The sequence below is a fragment of the Salmo salar genome, chromosome ssa17 (genome assembly GCF_905237065.1).
Source record: "Salmo salar chromosome ssa17, Ssal_v3.1, whole genome shotgun sequence".
In the NCBI taxonomy this organism is placed as follows: domain Eukaryota; kingdom Metazoa; phylum Chordata; class Actinopteri; order Salmoniformes; family Salmonidae; genus Salmo; species Salmo salar.
Window position 1 is genome coordinate 84863776 of NC_059458.1, and position 21766 is coordinate 84885541.

Here is a 21766-nt window from a genome sequence, read left to right on the forward strand (position 1 = left end):
ATCCATCCATCCGTCGGTAGCCTCCATCCATCCATCCGTCGGTAGCCTCCATCCATCCATCCGTCGGTAGCCTCCATCCATCCATCAATGGCCGGTAGCCTCCATCCATCCATCCGTCGGTAGCCTCCATCCATCCATCCGCCGGTAGCCTTCATCCATCCATCTGTCGGTAGCCTCCATCCATCCATCCGTCGGTAGCCTCCATCCATCCATCCATCGGTAGCCTCCATCCATCCATCCATCGGTAGCCTCCATCCATCCATCCATCCATCCGTAGCCTCCATCCATCCATCCATCCATCCATCCGTAGCCCCTCCATCCATCCATCCATCGGTAGCCTCCATCCATCCATCCATCGGTAGCCTCCATCCATCCATCCATCCATCCGTCGGTAGCCTCCATCCATCCATCCATCGGTAGCCTCCATCCATCCATCCATCGGTAGCCTCCATCCATCCATCCATCCATCGGTAGCCTCCATCCATCCATCCATCCATCGGTAGCCTCCATCCATCGGTAGCCTCCATCCATCGGTAGCCTCCATCCATCCATCGGTAGCATCCATCCATCCATCGGTAGCATCCATCCATCGATCGATAGCCTCCATCCATCCATCGATCGGTAGCCTCCATCCATCCATCCGTCGGTAGCCTCCATCCATCCATCCGTCGGTAGCCTCCATCCATCCATCCGCCGGTAGCCTCCATCCATCCATCCATCCATCGGTAGTCTCCATCCATCCATCCATCGGTAGCCTCCATCCATCCATCCATCGGTAGCCTCCATCCATCCATCCATCCATCCATCGGTAGCTCCATCCATCCATCCATCGGTAGCCCTCCATCCATCCATCGGTAGCCTCCATCCATCCATCGGAGTCATCCATCCATCCATCGGTAGCCTCCATCCATCCATCCATCGGTAGCCTCCATCCATCCATCGGTAGCCTCCATCCATCCATCCATCGGGTAGCCTCCATCCATCCATCCATCGGTAGCCTCCATCCATCCATCCATCGGTAGCCTCCATCCATCCATCCATCGGTAGCCTCCATCCATCCATCCATCGGTAGCCTCCATCCGTCGGTAGCCTCCATCCATCCATCCATCCATCGGTAGCATCCATCCATCCATCCATCGGTAGCCTCCATCCATCCATCCATCGGTAGCCTCCATCCATCCATCCATCGGTAGCCTCCATCCGTCGGTAGCCCATCCATCCATCGGTAGCCTCCATCCATCCATCGGTAGCCTCCATCCATCCATCCATCCATCGGTAGCTTCATCCATCCATCCATCCATCCATCGGTAGCCTCCATCCATCCATCGGTAGCCTCCATCCATCCATCCATCGGTAGCCTCCATCCATCCATCGGTAGCCTCCATCCATCCATCCATCCATCGGTAGCCTCCATCCATCCATCCATCCATCCATCGGTAGACTCCATCCATCCATCCATCGGTAGCCTCCATCCATCCATCCGTAGCCTCCATCCATCCATCCATCGGTAGCCTCCATCCATCCATCCATCCATCGGTAGCCTCCATCCATCCATCCATCCATCCATCCATCGGTAGCCTCCATCCATCCATCCATCGGTAGCCTCCATCCATCCATCCATCGGTAGCCTCCATCCATCCATCCATCGGTAGCCTCCATCCATCCATCCATCGGTAGCCTCCATCCATCCATCCATCCATCCATCCATCGGTAGCCTCCATCCATCCATCGGTAGCCTCCATCCATCCATCCATCCATCCATCCGTAGCCTCCATCCATCCATCCATCCCTCCATCCATCCATCCATCGGCAGCCTCCATCCATCCATCGGTAGCCTCCATCCATCCATCGGTAGCCTCCATCCATCGGTAGCCTCCATATATCCATTGGTAGCCTCTATCCATCCATCGGTAGCCTCCATCCATCCATCGGTAGCCTCCATCCATCCATCGGTAGCCTCCATCCATCCATCCGTAGCCTCCATCCATCCATCCGTAGCCTCCATCCATCCATCCGTAGCCTCCATCCATCCATCCGTAGCCTCCATCCATCCGTAGCCTCCATCCATCCATCCGTAGCCTCCATCCATCCATCCATAGGAGTCATGATGTTCTGAATTAAGAGGCAGAAGGGCTTCCATGTTGTTCAGGTAGAGGTTAGTATCCTGTAAGATGTCCTCCATGTTGTTCAGGTAGAGGTTAGTATCCTGTAAGATGTCCTCCATGTTGTTCAGGTAGAGGTTAGTATCCTGTAAGATGTCCTCCATGTTGTTCAGGTAGAGGTTAGTATCCTGTAAGATGTCCTCCATGTTGTTCAGGTAGAGGTTAGTATCCTGTAAGATGTCCTCCATGTTGTTCAGGTAGAGGTTAGTATCCTGTAAGATGTCCTCCATGTTGTTCAGGTAGAGGTTAGTATCCTGTAAGATGTCCTCCATGTTGTTCAGGTAGAGGTTAGTATCCTGTAAGATGTCCTCCATGTTGTTCAGGTAGAGGTTAGTATCCTGTAAGATGTCCTCCATGTTGTTCAGGTAGAGGTTAGTATCCTGTAAGATGTCCTCCATGTTGTCCAGGTAGAGGTTAGTATCCTGTAAGATGTCCTCCATGTTGTTCAGGTAGAGGTTAGTATCCTGTAAGATGTCCTCCATGTTGTTCAGGTAGAGGTTAGTATCCTGTAAGATGTCCTCCATGTTGTTCAGGTAGAGGTTAGTATCCTGTAAGATGTCCTCCATGTTGTTCAGGTAGAGGTTAGTATCCTGTAAGATGTCCTCCATGTTGTTCAGGTAGAGGTTAGTATCCTGTAAGATGTCCTCCATGTTGTTCAGGTAGAGGTTAGTATCCTGTAAGATGTCCTCCATGTTGTTCAGGTAGAGGTTAGTATCCTGTAAGATGTCCTCCATGTTGTTCAGGTAGAGGTTAGTATCCTGTAAGATGTCCTCCATGTTGTTCAGGTAGAGGTTAGTATCCTGTAAGATGTCCTCCATGTTGTTCAGGTAGAGGTTAGTATCCTGTAAGATGTCCTCCATGTTGTTCAGGTAGAGGTTAGTATCCTGTAAGATGTCCTCCATGTTGTTCAGGTAGAGGTTAGTATCCTGTAAGATGTCCTCCATGTTGTTCAGGTAGAGGTTAGTATCCTGTAAGATGTCCTCCATGTTGTTCAGGTAGAGGTTAGTATCCTGTAAGATGTCCTCCATGTTGTTCAGGTAGAGGTTAGTATCCTGTAAGATGTCCTCCATGTTGTTCAGGTAGAGGTTAGTATCCTGTAAGATGTCCTCCATGTTGTTCAGGTAGAGGTTAGTATCCTGTAAGATGTCCTCCATGTTGTTCAGGTAGAGGTTAGTATCCTGTAAGATGTCCTCCATGATGCCATGTTGTTCAGGAAGAGAAGAGGGGAGTGGGGCAGAGATGATGTGTGTGTGTGTGTGTGTGTGTGTGTGTGTGTGTGGGGGGGGGGCTTGGATGCTATGCTGTGGGGAAGAAGGGCCAAGAGGATGTGTGTGTTGTGAGGGGCTGTGGCCAGAGTTTATTTGTCCAGTCCACTCAGAGCCCTTCTGGCCTCTAGAATTAATGTGATTCTTTCCAGTAATATCCATCTATTCCCCTGACAGTAAGAACCATTAGAGAGGACACACACAGAACACTACACACACACACAGAACACTACACACACACAGAACACTACACACACACACAGACACACACAGAACACTACACACACACACAGAACACTACACACACACAGAACACTACACACACACACAGACACACACAGAACACTACACACACACACAGACACACACAGAACACTACACACACACACACACACACACACAGAACACTACACAGACACACACAGAGAACACTACACACAGAGAACACTACACACAGAGAACACTACACACAGAGAACACTACACACAGAGAACACTACACACACACACACACACACACACACACACAGAGAGAGAACACTACACACACAGAGAACACTACACACACAGAACACACAGCTTTGGCTACACATGATTACATACAGGGCAGTATGTCTTTATAGCGGTTCTTCTTCACATTGTCTTCCTTTTCCCCGACGTTGGTGGGGTAGATCTTCTCTGTCCTGTATTTGGTCGATAATCTTCGTAATCTCTGCAGGGAGAAAAAAACAACGAGAGAGAAAATGTTATTCATTCTGTGTTTTTCTGTCTCCTATAGAGAGACACGTAGTGGAGAGGGAATACCCAATGACACCCTATTTCCTTTATAGTGCACTACTTTTGACCAGAGTCCTATAAAGGGAATAGAGAGCCATTTATAGTGAACTACTTTTGACCAGAGCCCTATGAAGGGAAGAGGGAGCCATTAGGAACATATTCGTATAGAGGGGGGGTTTAGTGTAGGATAGTATGAATGATTGATGGTGAAGAGAAACACTTGCCCTACATTAGAGGGATGTGGCCAGTCATGTTTCAGTGTCACAGGAACGGTTCCCAGAGAGCGTATCGTTGCCCACCCACGAGGTTAGGGATCATGAACAGATCCTATTTGACTATGCTCCACACATTTCACACACCCCCTTCTCCAGCCCCTCTAATAGCCCAGCAGAGACCAGCCCACCTAGACGCTATACAGTAGCTAACAGTTTAGGAATTCCCTAGTCCTCCTCGTGCAGCTCCAAGATGGTTCCTCACCCATCAGTACTTCCTATGGAGCTTCTCACACAGCTCTCTCTCTGGCTTCATTAGGAACTTCCAAACTCTCACGACAGCACCCTTGATCTCCAAGCTGAGGCCCTTAATTCAACTCGCTTCCAGCTCCGCTCTGAGGCCCTCTCCCCAGCTCACTTCCAGCTCCGCTCTGAGGCCCTCTCCCCAGCTCACTTCCAGCTCCGCTCTGAGGCCCTCTCCCCAGCTCACTTCCAGCTCCGCTCTGAGGCCCCTCTCCCCAGCTCACTTCCAGCTCCGCTCTGAGGCCCTCTCCCCAGCTCCGCTCTGAGGCCCACTCCCCAGCTCACTTCCAGCTCCGCTCTGAGGCCCTCTCCCCCAGCATTAATTACAGTGACAGAGTGTCGTTCAGCTCCACTCTAGCAGGACACAGATTCCTCTGGGACAGAACAGTAATGAGACAGTGCTTCAGCACATTAGCTGAAGGGATAAACACTACACACACACACTGGTACCCAGACACTACCACACACTGGTACCCAGACACTACCACACACTGGTACCCAGACACTACCACACACTGGTACCCAGACACTACCACACACTGGTACCCAGACACTACCACACACTGGTACCCAGACACTACCACACACTGGTACCCAGACACTACCACACACTGGTACCCAGACACTACCACACACTGGTACCCAGACACTACCACACACTGGTACCCAGACACTACCACACACTGGTACCCAGACACTACCACACACTGGTACCCAGACACTTCCACACACTGGTACCCAGACACTACCACACACTGGTACCCAGACACTACCACACACTGGTACCCAGACACTACCACACACTGGTACCCAGACACTACCACACACTGGTACCCAGACACTTCCACACACTGGTACCCAGACACTACCACACACTGGTACCCAGACACTACCACACACTGGTACCCAGACACTTCCACACACTGGTACCCAGACACTTCCCCACACTGGTACCCAGACACTACCACACACTGGTACCCAGACACTACCACACACTGGTACCCAGACACTACCACACACTGGTACCCAGACACTTCCACACACTGGTACCCAGACACTTCCACACACTCGTACCCAGACACTTCCACACACTGGTACCCAGACACTACCACACACTGGTACCCAGACACTACCACACACTGGTACCCAGACACTACCACACACTGGTACCCAGACACTTCCACACACTCGTACCCAGACACTACCACACACTCGTACCCAGACACTTCCACACACTCGTACCCAGACACTTCCACACACTGGTACCCAGACACTACCACACACTGGTACCCAGACACTACCACACACTGGTACCCAGACACTACCACACACTGGTACCCAGACACTACCACACACTGGTACCCAGACACTACCACACACTGGTACCCAGACACTACCACACACTGGTACCCAGACACTACCACACACTGGTACCCAGACACTACCACACACTGGTACCCAGACACTACCACACACTGGTACCCAGACACTTCCACACACTGGTACCCAGACACTACCACACACTGGTACCCAGACACTACCACACACTGGTACCCAGACACTTCCACACACTGGTACCCAGACACTACCACACACTGGTACCCAGACACTACCACACACTGGTACCCAGACACTACCACACACTGGTACCCAGACACTACCACACACTGGTACCCAGACACTTCCACACACTGGTACCCAGACACTACCACACACTGGTACCCAGACACTACCACACACTCGTACCCAGACACTACCACACACTGGTACCCAGACACTTCCACACACTCGTACCCAGACACTTCCACACACTGGTACCCAGACACTACCACACACTGGTACCCAGACACTACCACACACTGGTACCCAGACACTACCACACACTCGTACCCAGACACTTACACACTGGTACCCAGACACTTCCACACACTCGTACCCAGACACTTCCACACACTGGTACCCAGACACTACCACACACTGGTACCCAGACACTACCACACACTGGTACCCAGACACTACCACACACTGGTACCCAGACACTTCCACACACTCGTACCCAGACACTACCACACACTGGTACCCAGACACTTCCACACACTGGTACCCAGACACTTCCACACACTGGTACCCAGACACTACCACACACTGGTACCCAGACACTACCACACACTGGTACCCAGACACTTCCACACACTCGTACCCAGACACTTCCACACACTGGTACCCAGACACTTCCACACACTGGTACCCAGACACTACCACACACTGGTACCCAGACACTTCCACACACTCGTACCCAGACACTTCCACACACTCGTACCCAGACACTTCCACACACTCGTACCCAGACACTACACACTCAAACAGACACTACACACTCAAACAGACACTACACACTCAAACAGACACTACACACTCAAACAGTCACTACACACTCAAACAGACACTACACACTCAAACAGACACTACACACTCCCTAATTAGGAAATATGCATAAGAGTGTTGATGGAAGCTTCACAAGATGTAATCACTAGTGATGTTAATAAAAAAGACATAGAAGCTAATTTTCTAACAATTAGCGGCCATTTTTCCATGACATGCACAGCTGCTGAGGCTGCACTTGAGGTAACGACCTAGTAACAGAGAGGATGCTGGGAACAGAGAGGATGCTACTTCACTGTAGCCGGGTTTCGGGACCTCGTGCAACATCTGGTCAGAAATGTTGCAGATGGGGAGGTTCAACTGGAGAATGGAGGGATGTATTGGGAGAGGTTCAAGTCCCTAGTGAGACTGGAGAATGGAGGGATGTATTGGGAGAGGTTCAAGTCCCTAGTGAGACTGGAGAATGGAGAGATGTATTGGGAGAGGTTCAAGTCCCTAGTGAGACTGGAGAATGGAGGGATGTATTGGGAGAGGTTCAAGTCCCTAGTGAGACTGGAGAGATGTATTGGGAGAGGTTCAAGTCCCTAGTGAGACTGGAGAATGGAGGGATGTATTGGGAGAGGTTCAAGTCCCTAGTGAGACTGGAGAGATGTATTGGGAGAGGTTCAAGTCCCTAGTGAGACTGGAGAATGGAGGGATGTATTGGGAGAGGTTCAAGTCCCTAGTGAGACTGGAGAATGGAGGGATGTATTGGGAGAGGTTCAAGTCCCTAGTGAGACTGGAGAATGGAGGGATGTGAGAGGAAATAGTAGAATGATGATTTATTGGGAAAGATGGGTTGATCTGTGGCTGTCTGAAGGGTGGAATTGATGTACAGTATTAAATGTTTGATGTCCTCCAAATCAAGGGGGAAAGGGGGGATGGGATTATTATATGTTTTGCGTTTCGCCCTTTACGTTTCCTGGTTTGGCTAGTTTCATGCTGTGAGCGGGGTGTCTGCTGGTCCTGGTAGTTTCATGCTGTGAGCGGGGTGTCTGCTGGTCCTGGTAGTTTCATGCTGTGAGCGGGGTGTCTGCTGGTCCTGGTAGTTTCATGCTGTGAGCGGGGTGTCTGCTGGTCCTGGTAGTTAAGGGTGTGCTCGCTTCCATGCCCGCCCGGGCGTCCCGCCCTTGGAAAATCCCTTTGGGCCGGGGGGGGCGGGTGGCGGCAGCACCCCCACTGACCAGAGAACCCTATGATGGGAGTGTTCATTTGTATTGTCTGTGTATTGTTGTTTTAAAGAATAAAAATGATCTAGATATAAAATAAATAAATTGACATGTGTAAGTTCCCACTAGTGGCCAATTTCAAAGCTGCAAATAAACTTGAGTTGAGGCCCTCAGATACAAAAAATATGTGAAAATGTTGTTCACCTTCTCAGATAATTTTATATAAAGTATGAACACTTAAGAGATGCATGTACTGATATGCACATGACAGCATATTTCATGGGCATTCATGTATTTCTTGCCACTTGTAAAGATGGGGTTTTCAGTAGCAACATAACCATTAGGCCCGGCGCGCTCCCATTAGGCCCGGCGCGCTCCCATTAGGCCCGGTTACCAGGATTAGGAAACTATTCAAATCTCTGTACTCTCTCCAAGACGAGACACAGAGAGACACATGGTGATTACAGAAGACCTGTGACAGCTAGCTCTTTACCCCACCAGCCTCTCTGACACTGACAGACCTGTGACAGCTAGCTCTTTACCCCACCAGCCTCTCTGACACTGACAGACCTGTGACAGCTAGCTCTTTACCTCACCAGCCTCTCTGACAGACCTGTGACAGCTAGCTCTTTACCCCACCAGCCTCTCTGACACTGACAGACCTGTGACAGCTAGCTCTTTACCCCACCAGCCTCTCTGACACTGACAGACCTGTGACAGCTAGCTCTTTACCCCACCAGCCTCTCTGACACTGACAGACCTGTGACAGCTAGCTCTTTACCCCACCAGCCTCACTGACACTGACAGACCTGTGACAGCTAGCTCTTTACCCCACCAGCCTCTCTGACACTGACAGACCTGTGACAGCTAGCTCTTTACCCCACCAGCCTCTCTGACACTGACAGACCTGTGACAGCTAGCTCTTTACCCCACCAGCCTCTCTGACACTGACAGACCTGTGACAGCTAGCTCTTTACCCCACCAGCCTCTCTGACACTGACAGACCTGTGACAGCTAGCTCTTTACCCCACCAGCCTCTCTGACACTGACAGACCTGTGACAGCTAGCTCTTTACCCCACCAGCCTCTCTGACACTGACAGACCTGTGACAGCTAGCTCTTTACCCCACCAGCCTCTCTGACACTGACAGACCTGTGACAGCTAGCTCTTTACCCCACCAGCCTCTCTGACACTGACAGACCTGTGACAGCTAGCTCTTTACCCCACCAGCCTCTCTGACACTGACAGACCTGTGACAGCTAGCTCTTTACCCCACCAGCCTCTCTGACACTGACAGACCTGTGACAGCTAGCTCTTTACCTCACCAGCCTCTCTGACACTGACAGACCTGTGACAGCTAGCTCTTTACCCCACCAGCCTCACTGACACTGACAGACCTGTGACAGCTAGCTCTTTACCCCACCAGCCTCTTGACACTGACAGACCTGTGACAGCTAGCTCTTTACCCCACCAGCCTCTCTGACACTGACAGACCTGTGACAGCTAGCTCTTTACCCCACCAGCCTCTCTGACACTGACAGACCTGTGACAGCTAGCTCTTTACCCCACCAGCCTCTCTGACACTGACAGACCTGTGACAGCTAGCTCTTTACCCCACCAGCCTCTCTGACACTGACAGACCTGTGACAGCTAGCTCTTTACCCCACCAGCCTCTCTGACACTGACAGACCTGTGACAGCTAGCTCTTTACCCCACCAGCCTCTCTGACACTGACAGACCTGTGACAGCTAGCTCTTTACCCCACCAGCCTCTCTGACACTGACAGACCTGTGACAGCTAGCTCTTTACCCCACCAGCCTCTACACTGACAGACCTGTGACAGCTAGCTCTTTACCCCACCAGCCTCTCTGACACTGACAGACCTGTGACAGCTAGCTCTTTACCCCACCAGCCTCTCTGACACTGACAGACCTGTGACAGCTAGCTCTTTACCCCACCAGCCTCACTGACACTGACAGACCTGTGACAGCTAGCTCTTTACCCCACCAGCCTCTCTGACACTGACAGACCTGTGACAGCTAGCTCTTTACCCCACCAGCCTCACTGACACTGACAGACCTGTGACAGCTAGCTCTTTACCCCACCAGCCTCTCTGACACTGACAGACCTGTGACAGCTAGCTCTTTACCCCACCAGCCTCTCTGACACTGACAGACCTGTGACAGCTAGCTCTTTACCCCACCAGCCTCTCTGACACTGACAGACCTGTGACAGCTAGCTCTTTACCCCACCAGCCTCTCTGACACTGACAGACCTGTGACAGCTAGCTCTTTACCCCACCAGCCTCTCTGACACTGACAGACCTGTGACAGCTAGCTCTTTACCCCACCAGCCTCTCTGACACTGACAGACCTGTGACAGCTAGCTCTTTACCCCACCAGCCTCTCTGACACTGACAGACCTGTGACAGCTAGCTCTTTACCCCACCAGCCTCTCTGACACTGACAGACCTGTGACAGCTAGCTCTTTACCCCACCAGCCTCTCTGACACTGACAGACCTGTGACAGCTAGCTCTTTACCCCACCAGCCTCTCTGACACTGACAGACCTGTGACAGCTAGCTCTTTACCCCACCAGCCTCTCTGACACTGACAGACCTGTGACAGCTAGCTCTTTACCCCACCAGCCTCTCTGACACTGACAGACCTGTGACAGCTAGCTCTTTACCCCACCAGCCTCTCTGACACTGACAGACCTGTGACAGCTAGCTCTTTACCCCACCAGCCTCTCTGACACTGACAGACCTGTGACAGCTAGCTCTTTACCCCACCAGCCTCTCTGACACTGACAGACCTGTGACAGCTAGCTCTTTACCCCACCAGCCTCTCTGACACTGACAGACCTGTGACAGCTAGCTCTTTACCCCACCAGCCTCTCTGACACTGACAGACCTGTGACAGCTAGCTCTTTACCCCACCAGCCTCTCTGACACTGACAGACCTGTGACAGCTAGCTCTTTACCCCACCAGCCTCTCTGACACTGACAGACCTGTGACAGCTAGCTCTTTACCCCACCAGCCTCTCTGACACTGACAGACCTGTGACAGCTAGCTCTTTACCCCACCAGCCTCTCTGACACTGACAGACCTGTGACAGCTAGCTCTTTACCCCACCAGCCTCTCTGACACTGACAGACCTGTGACAGCTAGCTCTTTACCCCACCAGCCTCTCTGACACTGACAGACCTGTGACAGCTAGCTCTTTACCCCACCAGCCTCTCTGACACTGACAGACCTGTGACAGCTAGCTCTTTACCCCACCAGCCTCTCTGACACTGACAGACCTGTGACAGCTAGCTCTTTACCCCACCAGCCTCTCTGACACTGACAGACCTGTGACAGCTAGCTCTTTACCCCACCAGCCTCTCTGACACTGACAGACCTGTGACAGCTAGCTCTTTACCCCACCAGCCTCTCTGACACTGACAGACCTGTGACAGCTAGCTCTTTACCCCACCAGCCTCTCTGACACTGACAGACCTGTGACAGCTAGCTCTTTACCCCACCAGCCTCTCTGACACTGACAGACCTGTGACAGCTAGCTCTTTACCCCACCAGCCTCTCTGACACTGACAGACCTGTGACAGCTAGCTCTTTACCCCACCAGCCTCTCTGACACTGACAGACCTGTGACAGCTAGCTCTTTACCCCACCAGCCTCTCTGACACTGACAGACCTGTGACAGCTAGCTCTTTACCCCACCAGCCTCTCTGACACTGACAGACCTGTGACAGCTAGCTCTTTACCCCACCAGCCTCTCTGACACTGACAGACCTGTGACAGCTAGCTCTTTACCCCACCAGCCTCTCTGACACTGACAGACCTGTGACAGCTAGCTCTTTACCCCACCAGCCTCTCTGACACTGACAGACCTGTGACAGCTAGCTCTTTACCCCACCAGCCTCTCTGACACTGACAGACCTGTGACAGCTAGCTCTTTACCCCACCAGCCTCTCTGACACTGACAGACCTGTGACAGCTAGCTCTTTACCCCACCAGCCTCTCTGACACTGACAGACCTGTGACAGCTAGCTCTTTACCCCACCAGCCTCTCTGACACTGACAGACCTGTGACAGCTAGCTCTTTACCCCACCAGCCTCTCTGACACTGACAGACCTGTGACAGCTAGCTCTTTACCCCACCAGCCTCTCTGACACTGACAGACCTGTGACAGCTAGCTCTTTACCCCACCAGCCTCACTGACACTGACAGACCTGTGACAGCTAGCTCTTTACCCCACCAGCCTCTCTGACACTGACAGACCTGTGACAGCTAGCTCTTTACCCCACCAGCCTCTCTGACACTGACAGACCTGTGACAGCTAGCTCTTTACCCCACCAGCCTCTCTGACACTGACAGACCTGTGACAGCTAGCTCTTTACCCCACCAGCCTCACTGACACTGACAGACCTGTGACAGCTAGCTCTTTACCTCACCAGCCTCTCTGACACTGACAGACCTGTGACAGCTAGCTCTTTACCCCACCAGCCTCTCTGACACTGACAGACCTGTGACAGCTAGCTCTTTACCCCACCAGCCTCTCTGACACTGACAGACCTGTGACAGCTAGCTCTTTACCCCACCAGCCTCTCTGACACTGACAGACCTGTGACAGCTAGCTCTTTACCCCACCAGCCTCTCTGACACTGACAGACCTGTGACAGCTAGCTCTTTACCCCACCAGCCTCTCTGACACTGACAGACCTGTGACAGCTAGCTCTTTACCCCACCAGCCTCTCTGACACTGACAGACCTGTGACAGCTAGCTCTTTACCCCACCAGCCTCTCTGACACTGACAGACCTGTGACAGCTAGCTCTTTACCCCACCAGCCTCTCTGACACTGACAGACCTGTGACAGCTAGCTCTTTACCCCACCAGCCTCTCTGACACTGACAGACCTGTGACAGCTAGCTCTTTACCCCACCAGCCTCTCTGACACTGACAGACCTGTGACAGCTAGCTCTTTACCCCACCAGCCTCTCTGACACTGACAGACCTGTGACAGCTAGCTCTTTACCCCACCAGCCTCTCTGACACTGACAGACCTGTGACAGCTAGCTCTTTACCCCACCAGCCTCTCTGACACTGACAGACCTGTGACAGCTAGCTCTTTACCCCACCAGCCTCTCTGACACTGACAGACCTGTGACAGCTAGCTCTTTACCCCACCAGCCTCTCTGACACTGACAGACCTGTGACAGCTAGCTCTTTACCCCACCAGCCTCTCTGACACTGACAGACCTGTGACAGCTAGCTCTTTACCCCACCAGCCTCTCTGACACTGACAGACCTGTGACAGCTAGCTCTTTACCCCACCAGCCTCTCTGACACTGACAGACCTGTGACAGCTAGCTCTTTACCCCACCAGCCTCTCTGACACTGACAGACCTGTGACAGCTAGCTCTTTACCCCACCAGCCTCTCTGACACTGACAGACCTGTGACAGCTAGCTCTTTACCCCACCAGCCTCTCTGACACTGACAGACCTGTGACAGCTAGCTCTTTACCCCACCAGCCTCTCTGACACTGACAGACCTGTGACAGCTAGCTCTTTACCCCACCAGCCTCTCTGACACTGACAGACCTGTGACAGCTAGCTCTTTACCCCACCAGCCTCTCTGACACTGACAGACCTGTGACAGCTAGCTCTTTACCCCACCAGCCTCTCTGACACTGACAGACCTGTGACAGCTAGCTCTTTACCCCACCAGCCTCTCTGACACTGACAGACCTGTGACAGCTAGCTCTTTACCCCACCAGCCTCTCTGACACTGACAGACCTGTGACAGCTAGCTCTTTACCCCACCAGCCTCTCTGACACTGACAGACCTGTGACAGCTAGCTCTTTACCCCACCAGCCTCTCTGACACTGACAGACCTGTGACAGCTAGCTCTTTACCCCACCAGCCTCTCTGACACTGACAGACCTGTGACAGCTAGCTCTTTACCCCACCAGCCTCTCTGACACTGACAGACCTGTGACAGCTAGCTCTTTACCCCACCAGCCTCTCTGACACTGACAGACCTGTGACAGCTAGCTCTTTACCCCACCAGCCTCTCTGACACTGACAGACCTGTGACAGCTAGCTCTTTACCCCACCAGCCTCTCTGACACTGACAGACCTGTGACAGCTAGCTCTTTACCCCACCAGCCTCTCTGACACTGACAGACCTGTGACAGCTAGCTCTTTACCCCACCAGCCTCTCTGACACTGACAGACCTGTGACAGCTAGCTCTTTACCCCACCAGCCTCTCTGACACTGACAGACCTGTGACAGCTAGCTCTTTACCCCACCAGCCTCTCTGACACTGACAGACCTGTGACAGCTAGCTCTTTACCCCACCAGCCTCTCTGACACTGACAGACCTGTGACAGCTAGCTCTTTACCTCACCAGCCTCTCACGCCACTGACAGACCTGTGACAGCTAGCTCTTTACCCCACCAGCCTCTCTGACACTGACAGACCTGTGACAGCTAGCTCTTTACCCCACCAGCCTCTCTGACACTGACAGACCTGTGACAGCTAGCTCTTTACCCCACCAGCCTCTCTGACACTGACAGACCTGTGACAGCTAGCTCTTTACCCCACCAGCCTCTCTGACACTGACAGACCTGTGACAGCTAGCTCTTTACCCCACCAGCCTCTCTGACACTGACAGACCTGTGACAGCTAGCTCTTTACCCCACCAGCCTCTCTGACACTGACAGACCTGTGACAGCTAGCTCTTTACCCCACCAGCCTCTCTGACACTGACAGACCTGTGACAGCTAGCTCTTTACCCCACCAGCCTCTCTGACACTGACAGACCTGTGACAGCTAGCTCTTTACCCCACCAGCCTCTCTGACACTGACAGACCTGTGACAGCTAGCTCTTTACCCCACCAGCCTCTCTGACACTGACAGACCTGTGACAGCTAGCTCTTTACCCCACCAGCCTCTCTGACACTGACAGACCTGTGACAGCTAGCTCTTTACCCCACCAGCCTCTCTGACACTGACAGACCTGTGACAGCTAGCTCTTTACCCCACCAGCCTCTCTGACACTGACAGACCTGTGACAGCTAGCTCTTTACCCCACCAGCCTCTCTGACACTGACAGACCTGTGACAGCTAGCTCTTTACCCCACCAGCCTCTCTGACACTGACAGACCTGTGACAGCTAGCTCTTTACCCCCACCAGCCTCTCTGACACTGACAGACCTGTGACAGCTAGCTCTTTACCCCACCAGCCTCTGACACTGACAGACCTGTGACAGCTAGCTCTTTACCCCACCAGCCTCTCTGACACTGACAGACCTGTGACAGCTAGCTCTTTACCCCACCAGCCTCTCTGACACTGACAGACCTGTGACAGCTAGCTCTTTACCCCACCAGCCTCTCTGACACTGACAGACCTGTGACAGCTAGCTCTTTACCCCACCAGCCTCTCTGACACTGACAGACCTGTGACAGCTAGCTCTTTACCCCACCAGCCTCTCTGACACTGACAGACCTGTGACAGCTAGCTCTTTACCCCACCAGCCTCTCTGACACTGACAGACCTGTGACAGCTAGCTCTTTACCCCACCAGCCTCTCTGACACTGACAGACCTGTGACAGCTAGCTCTTTACCCCACCAGCCTCTGACACTGACAGACCTGTGACAGCTAGCTCTTTACCCCACCAGCCTCTCTGACACTGACAGACCTGTGACAGCTAGCTCTTTACCCCACCAGCCTCTCTGACACTGACAGACCTGTGACAGCTAGCTCTTTACCCCACCAGCCTCTCTGACACTGACAGACCTGTGACAGCTAGCTCTTTACCCCACCAGCCTCTCTGACACTGACAGACCTGTGACAGCTAGCTCTTTACCCCACCAGCCTCTCTGACACTGACAGACCTGTGACAGCTAGCTCTTTACCCCACCAGCCTCTCTGACACTGACAGACCTGTGACAGCTAGCTCTTTACCCCACCAGCCTCTCTGACACTGACAGACCTGTGACAGCTAGCTCTTTACCCCACCAGCCTCTCTGACACTGACAGACCTGTGACAGCTAGCTCTTTACCCCACCAGCCTCTCTGACACTGACAGACCTGTGACAGCTAGCTCTTTACCCCACCAGCCTCTCTGACACTGACAGACCTGTGACAGCTAGCTCTTTACCCCACCAGCCTCTCTGACACTGACAGACCTGTGACAGCTAGCTCTTTACCCCACCAGCCTCTCCTGACACTGACAGACCTGTGACAGCTAGCTCTTTACCCCACCAGCCTCTCTGACACTGACAGACCTGTGACAGCTAGCTCTTTACCCCACCAGCCTCTCTGACACTGACAGACCTGTGACAGCTAGCTCTTTACCCCACCAGCCTCTCTGACACTGACAGACCTGTGACAGCTAGCTCTTTACCCCACCAGCCTCTCTGACACTGACAGACCTGTGACAGCTAGCTCTTTACCCCACCAGCCTCTCTGACACTGACAGACCTGTGACAGCTAGCTCTTTACCCCACCAGCCTCTCGACACTGACAGACCTGTGACAGCTAGCTCTTTACCCCACCAGCCTCTCTGACACTGACAGACCTGTGACAGCTAGCTCTTTACCCCACCAGCCTCTCTGACACTGACAGACCTGTGACAGCTAGCTCTTTACCCCACCAGCCTCTCTGACACTGACAGACCTGTGACAGCTAGCTCTTTACCCCACCAGCCTCACTGACACTGACAGACCTGTGACAGCTAGCTCTTTACCCCACCAGCCTCTCTGACACTGACAGACCTGTGACAGCTAGCTCTTTACCTCACCAGCCTCTCTGACACTGACAGACCTGTGACAGCTAGCTCTTTACCCCACCAGCCTCTCTGACACTGACAGACCTGTGACAGCTAGCTCTTTACCCCACCAGCCTCTCTGACACTGACAGACCTGTGACAGCTAGCTCTTTACCCCACCAGCCTCTCTGACACTGACAGACCTGTGACAGCTAGCTCTTTACCCCACCAGCCTCTCTGACACTGACAGACCTGTGACAGCTAGCTCTTTACCCCACCAGCCTCTCTGACACTGACAGACCTGTGACAGCTAGCTCTTTACCCCACCAGCCTCTCTGACACTGACAGACCTGTGACAGCTAGCTCTTTACCCCACCAGCCTCTCTGACACTGACAGACCTGTGACAGCTAGCTCTTTACCCCACCAGCCTCTCTGACACTGACAGACCTGTGACAGCTAGCTCTTTACCCCACCAGCCTCTCTGACACTGACAGACCTGTGACAGCTAGCTCTTTACCCCACCAGCCTCTCTGACACTGACAGACCTGTGACAGCTAGCTCTTTACCCCACCAGCCTCTCTGACACTGACAGACCTGTGACAGCTAGCTCTTTACCCCACCAGCCTCTCTGACACTGACAGACCTGTGACAGCTAGCTCTTTACCCCACCAGCCTCTCTGACACTGACAGACCTGTGACAGCTAGCTCTTTACCCCACCAGCCTCTCTGACACTGACAGACCTGTGACAGCTAGCTCTTTACCCCACCAGCCTCTCTGACACTGACAGACCTGTGACAGCTAGCTCTTTACCCCACCAGCCTCTCTGACACTGACAGACCTGTGACAGCTAGCTCTTTACCCCACCAGCCTCTCTGACACTGACAGACCTGTGACAGCTAGCTCTTTACCCCACCAGCCTCTCTGACACTGACAGACCTGTGACAGCTAGCTCTTTACCCCACCAGCCTCTCTGACACTGACAGACCTGTGACAGCTAGCTCTTTACCCCACCAGCCTCTCTGACACTGACAGACCTGTGACAGCTAGCTCTTTACCCCACCAGCCTCTCTGACACTGACAGACCTGTGACAGCTAGCTCTTTACCCCACCAGCCTCTCTGACACTGACAGACCTGTGACAGCTAGCTCTTTACCCCACCAGCCTCTCTGACACTGACAGACCTGTGACAGCTAGCTCTTTACCCCACCAGCCTCTCTGACACTGACAGACCTGTGACAGCTAGCTCTTTACCCCACCAGCCTCTCTGACACTGACAGACCTGTGACAGCTAGCTCTTTACCCCACCAGCCTCTCTGACACTGACAGACCTGTGACAGCTAGCTCTTTACCCCACCAGCCTCTCTGACACTGACAGACCTGTGACAGCTAGCTCTTTACCCCACCAGCCTCTCTGACACTGACAGACCTGTGACAGCTAGCTCTTTACCCCACCAGCCTCTCTGACACTGACAGACCTGTGACAGCTAGCTCTTTACCCCACCAGCCTCTCTGACACTGACAGACCTGTGACAGCTAGCTCTTTACCCCACCAGCCTCTCTGACACTGACAGACCTGTGACAGCTAGCTCTTTACCCCACCAGCCTCTCTGACACTGACAGACCTGTGACAGCTAGCTCTTTACCCCACCAGCCTCTCTGACACTGACAGACCTGTGACAGCTAGCTCTTTACCCCACCAGCCTCTCTGACACTGACAGACCTGTGACAGCTAGCTCTTTACCCCACCAGCCTCTCTGACACTGACAGACCTGTGACAGCTAGCTCTTTACCCCACCAGCCTCTCTGACACTGACAGACCTGTGACAGCTAGCTCTTTACCCCACCAGCCTCTCTGACACTGACAGACCTGTGACAGCTAGCTCTTTACCCCACCAGCCTCTGACACTGACAGACCTGTGACAGCTAGCTCTTTACCCCACCAGCCTCTCTGACACTGACAGACCTGTGACAGCTAGCTCTTTACCCCACCAGCCTCTCTGACACTGACAGACCTGTGACAGCTAGCTCTTTACCCCACCAGCCTCTCTGACACTGACAGACCTGTGACAGCTAGCTCTTTACCCCACCAGCCTCTCTGACACTGACAGACCTGTGACAGCTAGCTCTTTACCCCACCAGCCTCTCTGACACTGACAGACCTGTGACAGCTAGCTCTTTACCCCACCAGCCTCTCTGACACTGACAGACCTGTGACAGCTAGCTCTTTACCCCACCAGCCTCTCTGACACTGACAGACCTGTGACAGCTAGCTCTTTACCCCACCAGCCTCTCTGACACTGACAGACCTGTGACAGCTAGCTCTTTACCCCACCAGCCTCTCTGACACTGACAGACCTGTGACAGCTAGCTCTTTACCCCACCAGCCTCTCTGACACTGACAGACCTGTGACAGCTAGCTCTTTACCCCACCAGCCTCTCTGACACTGACAGACCTGTGACAGCTAGCTCTTTACCCCACCAGCCTCTCTGACACTGACAGACCTGTGACAGCTAGCTCTTTACCCCACCAGCCTCTCTGACACTGACAGACCTGTGACAGCTAGCTCTTTACCCCACCAGCCTCTCTGACACTGACAGACCTGTGACAGCTAGCTCTTTACCCCACCAGCCTCTCTGACACTGACAGACCTGTGACAGCTAGCTCTTTACCCCACCAGCCTCTCTGACACTGACAGACCTGTGACAGCTAGCTCTTTACCCCACCAGCCTCTCTGACACTGACAGACCTGTGACAGCTAGCTCTTTACCCCACCAGCCTCTTCCTGACAGACCTGTGACAGCTAGCTCTTTACCCCACCAGCCTCTCTGACACTGACAGACCTGTGACAGCTAGCTCTTTACCCCACCAGCCTCTCTGACACTGACAGACCTGTGACAGCTAGCTCTTTACCCCACCAGCCTCTCTGACACTGACAGACCTGTGACAGCTAGCTCTTTACCCCACCAGCCTCTCTGACACTGACAGACCTGTGACAGCTAGCTCTTTACCCCACCAGCCTCTCTGACACTGACAGACCTGTGACAGCTAGCTCTTTACCCCACCAGCCTCTCTGACACTGACAGACCTGTGACAGCTAGCTCTTTACCCCACCAGCCCTCTCTGACACTGACAGACCTGTGACAGCTAGCTCTTTACCCCACCAGCCTCTCTGACACTGACAGACCTGTGACAGCTAGCTCTTTACCCCACCAGCCTCTCTGACACTGACAGACCTGTGACAGCTAGCTCTTTACCCCACCAGCCTCACTGACACTGACAGACCTGTGACAGCTAGCTCTTTACCCCACCAGCCTCTCTGACACTGACAGACCTGTGACAGCTAGCTCTTTACCCCACCAGCCTCTCTGACACTGACAGACCTGTGACAGCTAGCTCTTTACCTCACCAGCCTCTGACCTGACAGACCTGTGACAGCTAGCTCTTTACCCCACCAGCCTCTCTGACACTGACAGACCTGTGACAGCTAGCTCTTTACCCCACCAGCCTCTCTGACACTGACAGACCTGTGACAGCTAGCTCTTTACCCCACCAGCCTCACTGACACTGACAGACCTGTGACAGCTAGCTCTTTACCTCACCAGCCTCTCTGACAGACCTGTGACAGCTAGCTCTTTACCCCACCAGCCTCTCTGACACTGACAGACCTGTGACAGCTAGCTCTTTACCCCACCAGCCTCTCTGACACTGACAGACCTGTGACAGCTAGCTCTTTACCCCACCAGCCTCACTGACACTGACAGACCTGTGACAGCTAGCTCTTTACCCCACCAGCCTCTCTGACACTGACAGACCTGTGACAGCTAGCTCTTTACCCCACCAGCCTCTCTGACACTGACAGACCTGTGACAGCTAGCTCTTTACCCCACCAGCCTCTCTGACACTGACAGACCTGTGACAGCTAGCTCTTTACCCCACCAGCCTCTCTGACACTGACAGACCTGTGACAGCTAGCTCTTTACCCCACCAGCCTCTCTGACACTGACAGACCTGTGACAGCTAGCTCTTTACCCCACCAGCCTCTCTGACACTGACAGACCTGTGACAGCTAGCTCTTTACCCCACCAGCCTCACTGACACTGACAGACCTGTGACAGCTAGCTCTTTACCCCACCAGCCTCTCTGACACTGACAGACCTGTGACAGCTAGCTCTTTACCTCACCAGCCTCTCTGACACTGACAGACCTGTGACAGCTAGCTCTTTACCCCACCAGCCTCTCTGACACTGACAGACCTGTGACAGCTAGCTCTTTACCCCACCAGCCTCTCTGACACTGACAGACCTGTGACAGCTAGCTCTTTACCCCACCAGCCTCTCTGACACTGACAGACCTGTGACAGCTAGCTCTTTACCTCACCAGCCTCTCTGACACTGACAGACCTGTGACAGCTAGCTCTTTACCCCACCAGCCTCTCTGACACTGACAGACCTGTGACAGCTAGCTCTTTACCCCACCAGCCTCTCTGACACTGACAGACCTGTGACAGCTAGCTCTTTACCCCACCAGCCTCTCTGACACTGACAGACCTGTGACAGCTAGCTCTTTACCCCACCAGCCTCTCTGACACTGACAGACCTGTGACAGCTAGCTCTTTACCCCACCAGCCTCTCTGACACTGACAGACCTGTGACAGCTAGCTCTTTACCCCACC

The 21766-nt window shown here is 53.3% G+C and overlaps 1 protein-coding gene across 1 annotated transcript in view; it reads right to left on the minus strand.

The window, feature by feature from the left end:
- The window catches only part of LOC106598037 (tyrosine-protein phosphatase non-receptor type 12), a 122092-nt gene that overhangs the window by 56982 nt on the left and 43344 nt on the right, over positions 1–21766 (minus strand). Inside the window, exon 2 of the mRNA XM_045698674.1 lies at positions 4030–4138. Within this exon, the coding sequence (XP_045554630.1) occupies positions 4030–4138 (109 nt within the window). The remainder of the gene's footprint in view (positions 1–4029; positions 4139–21766) is intronic.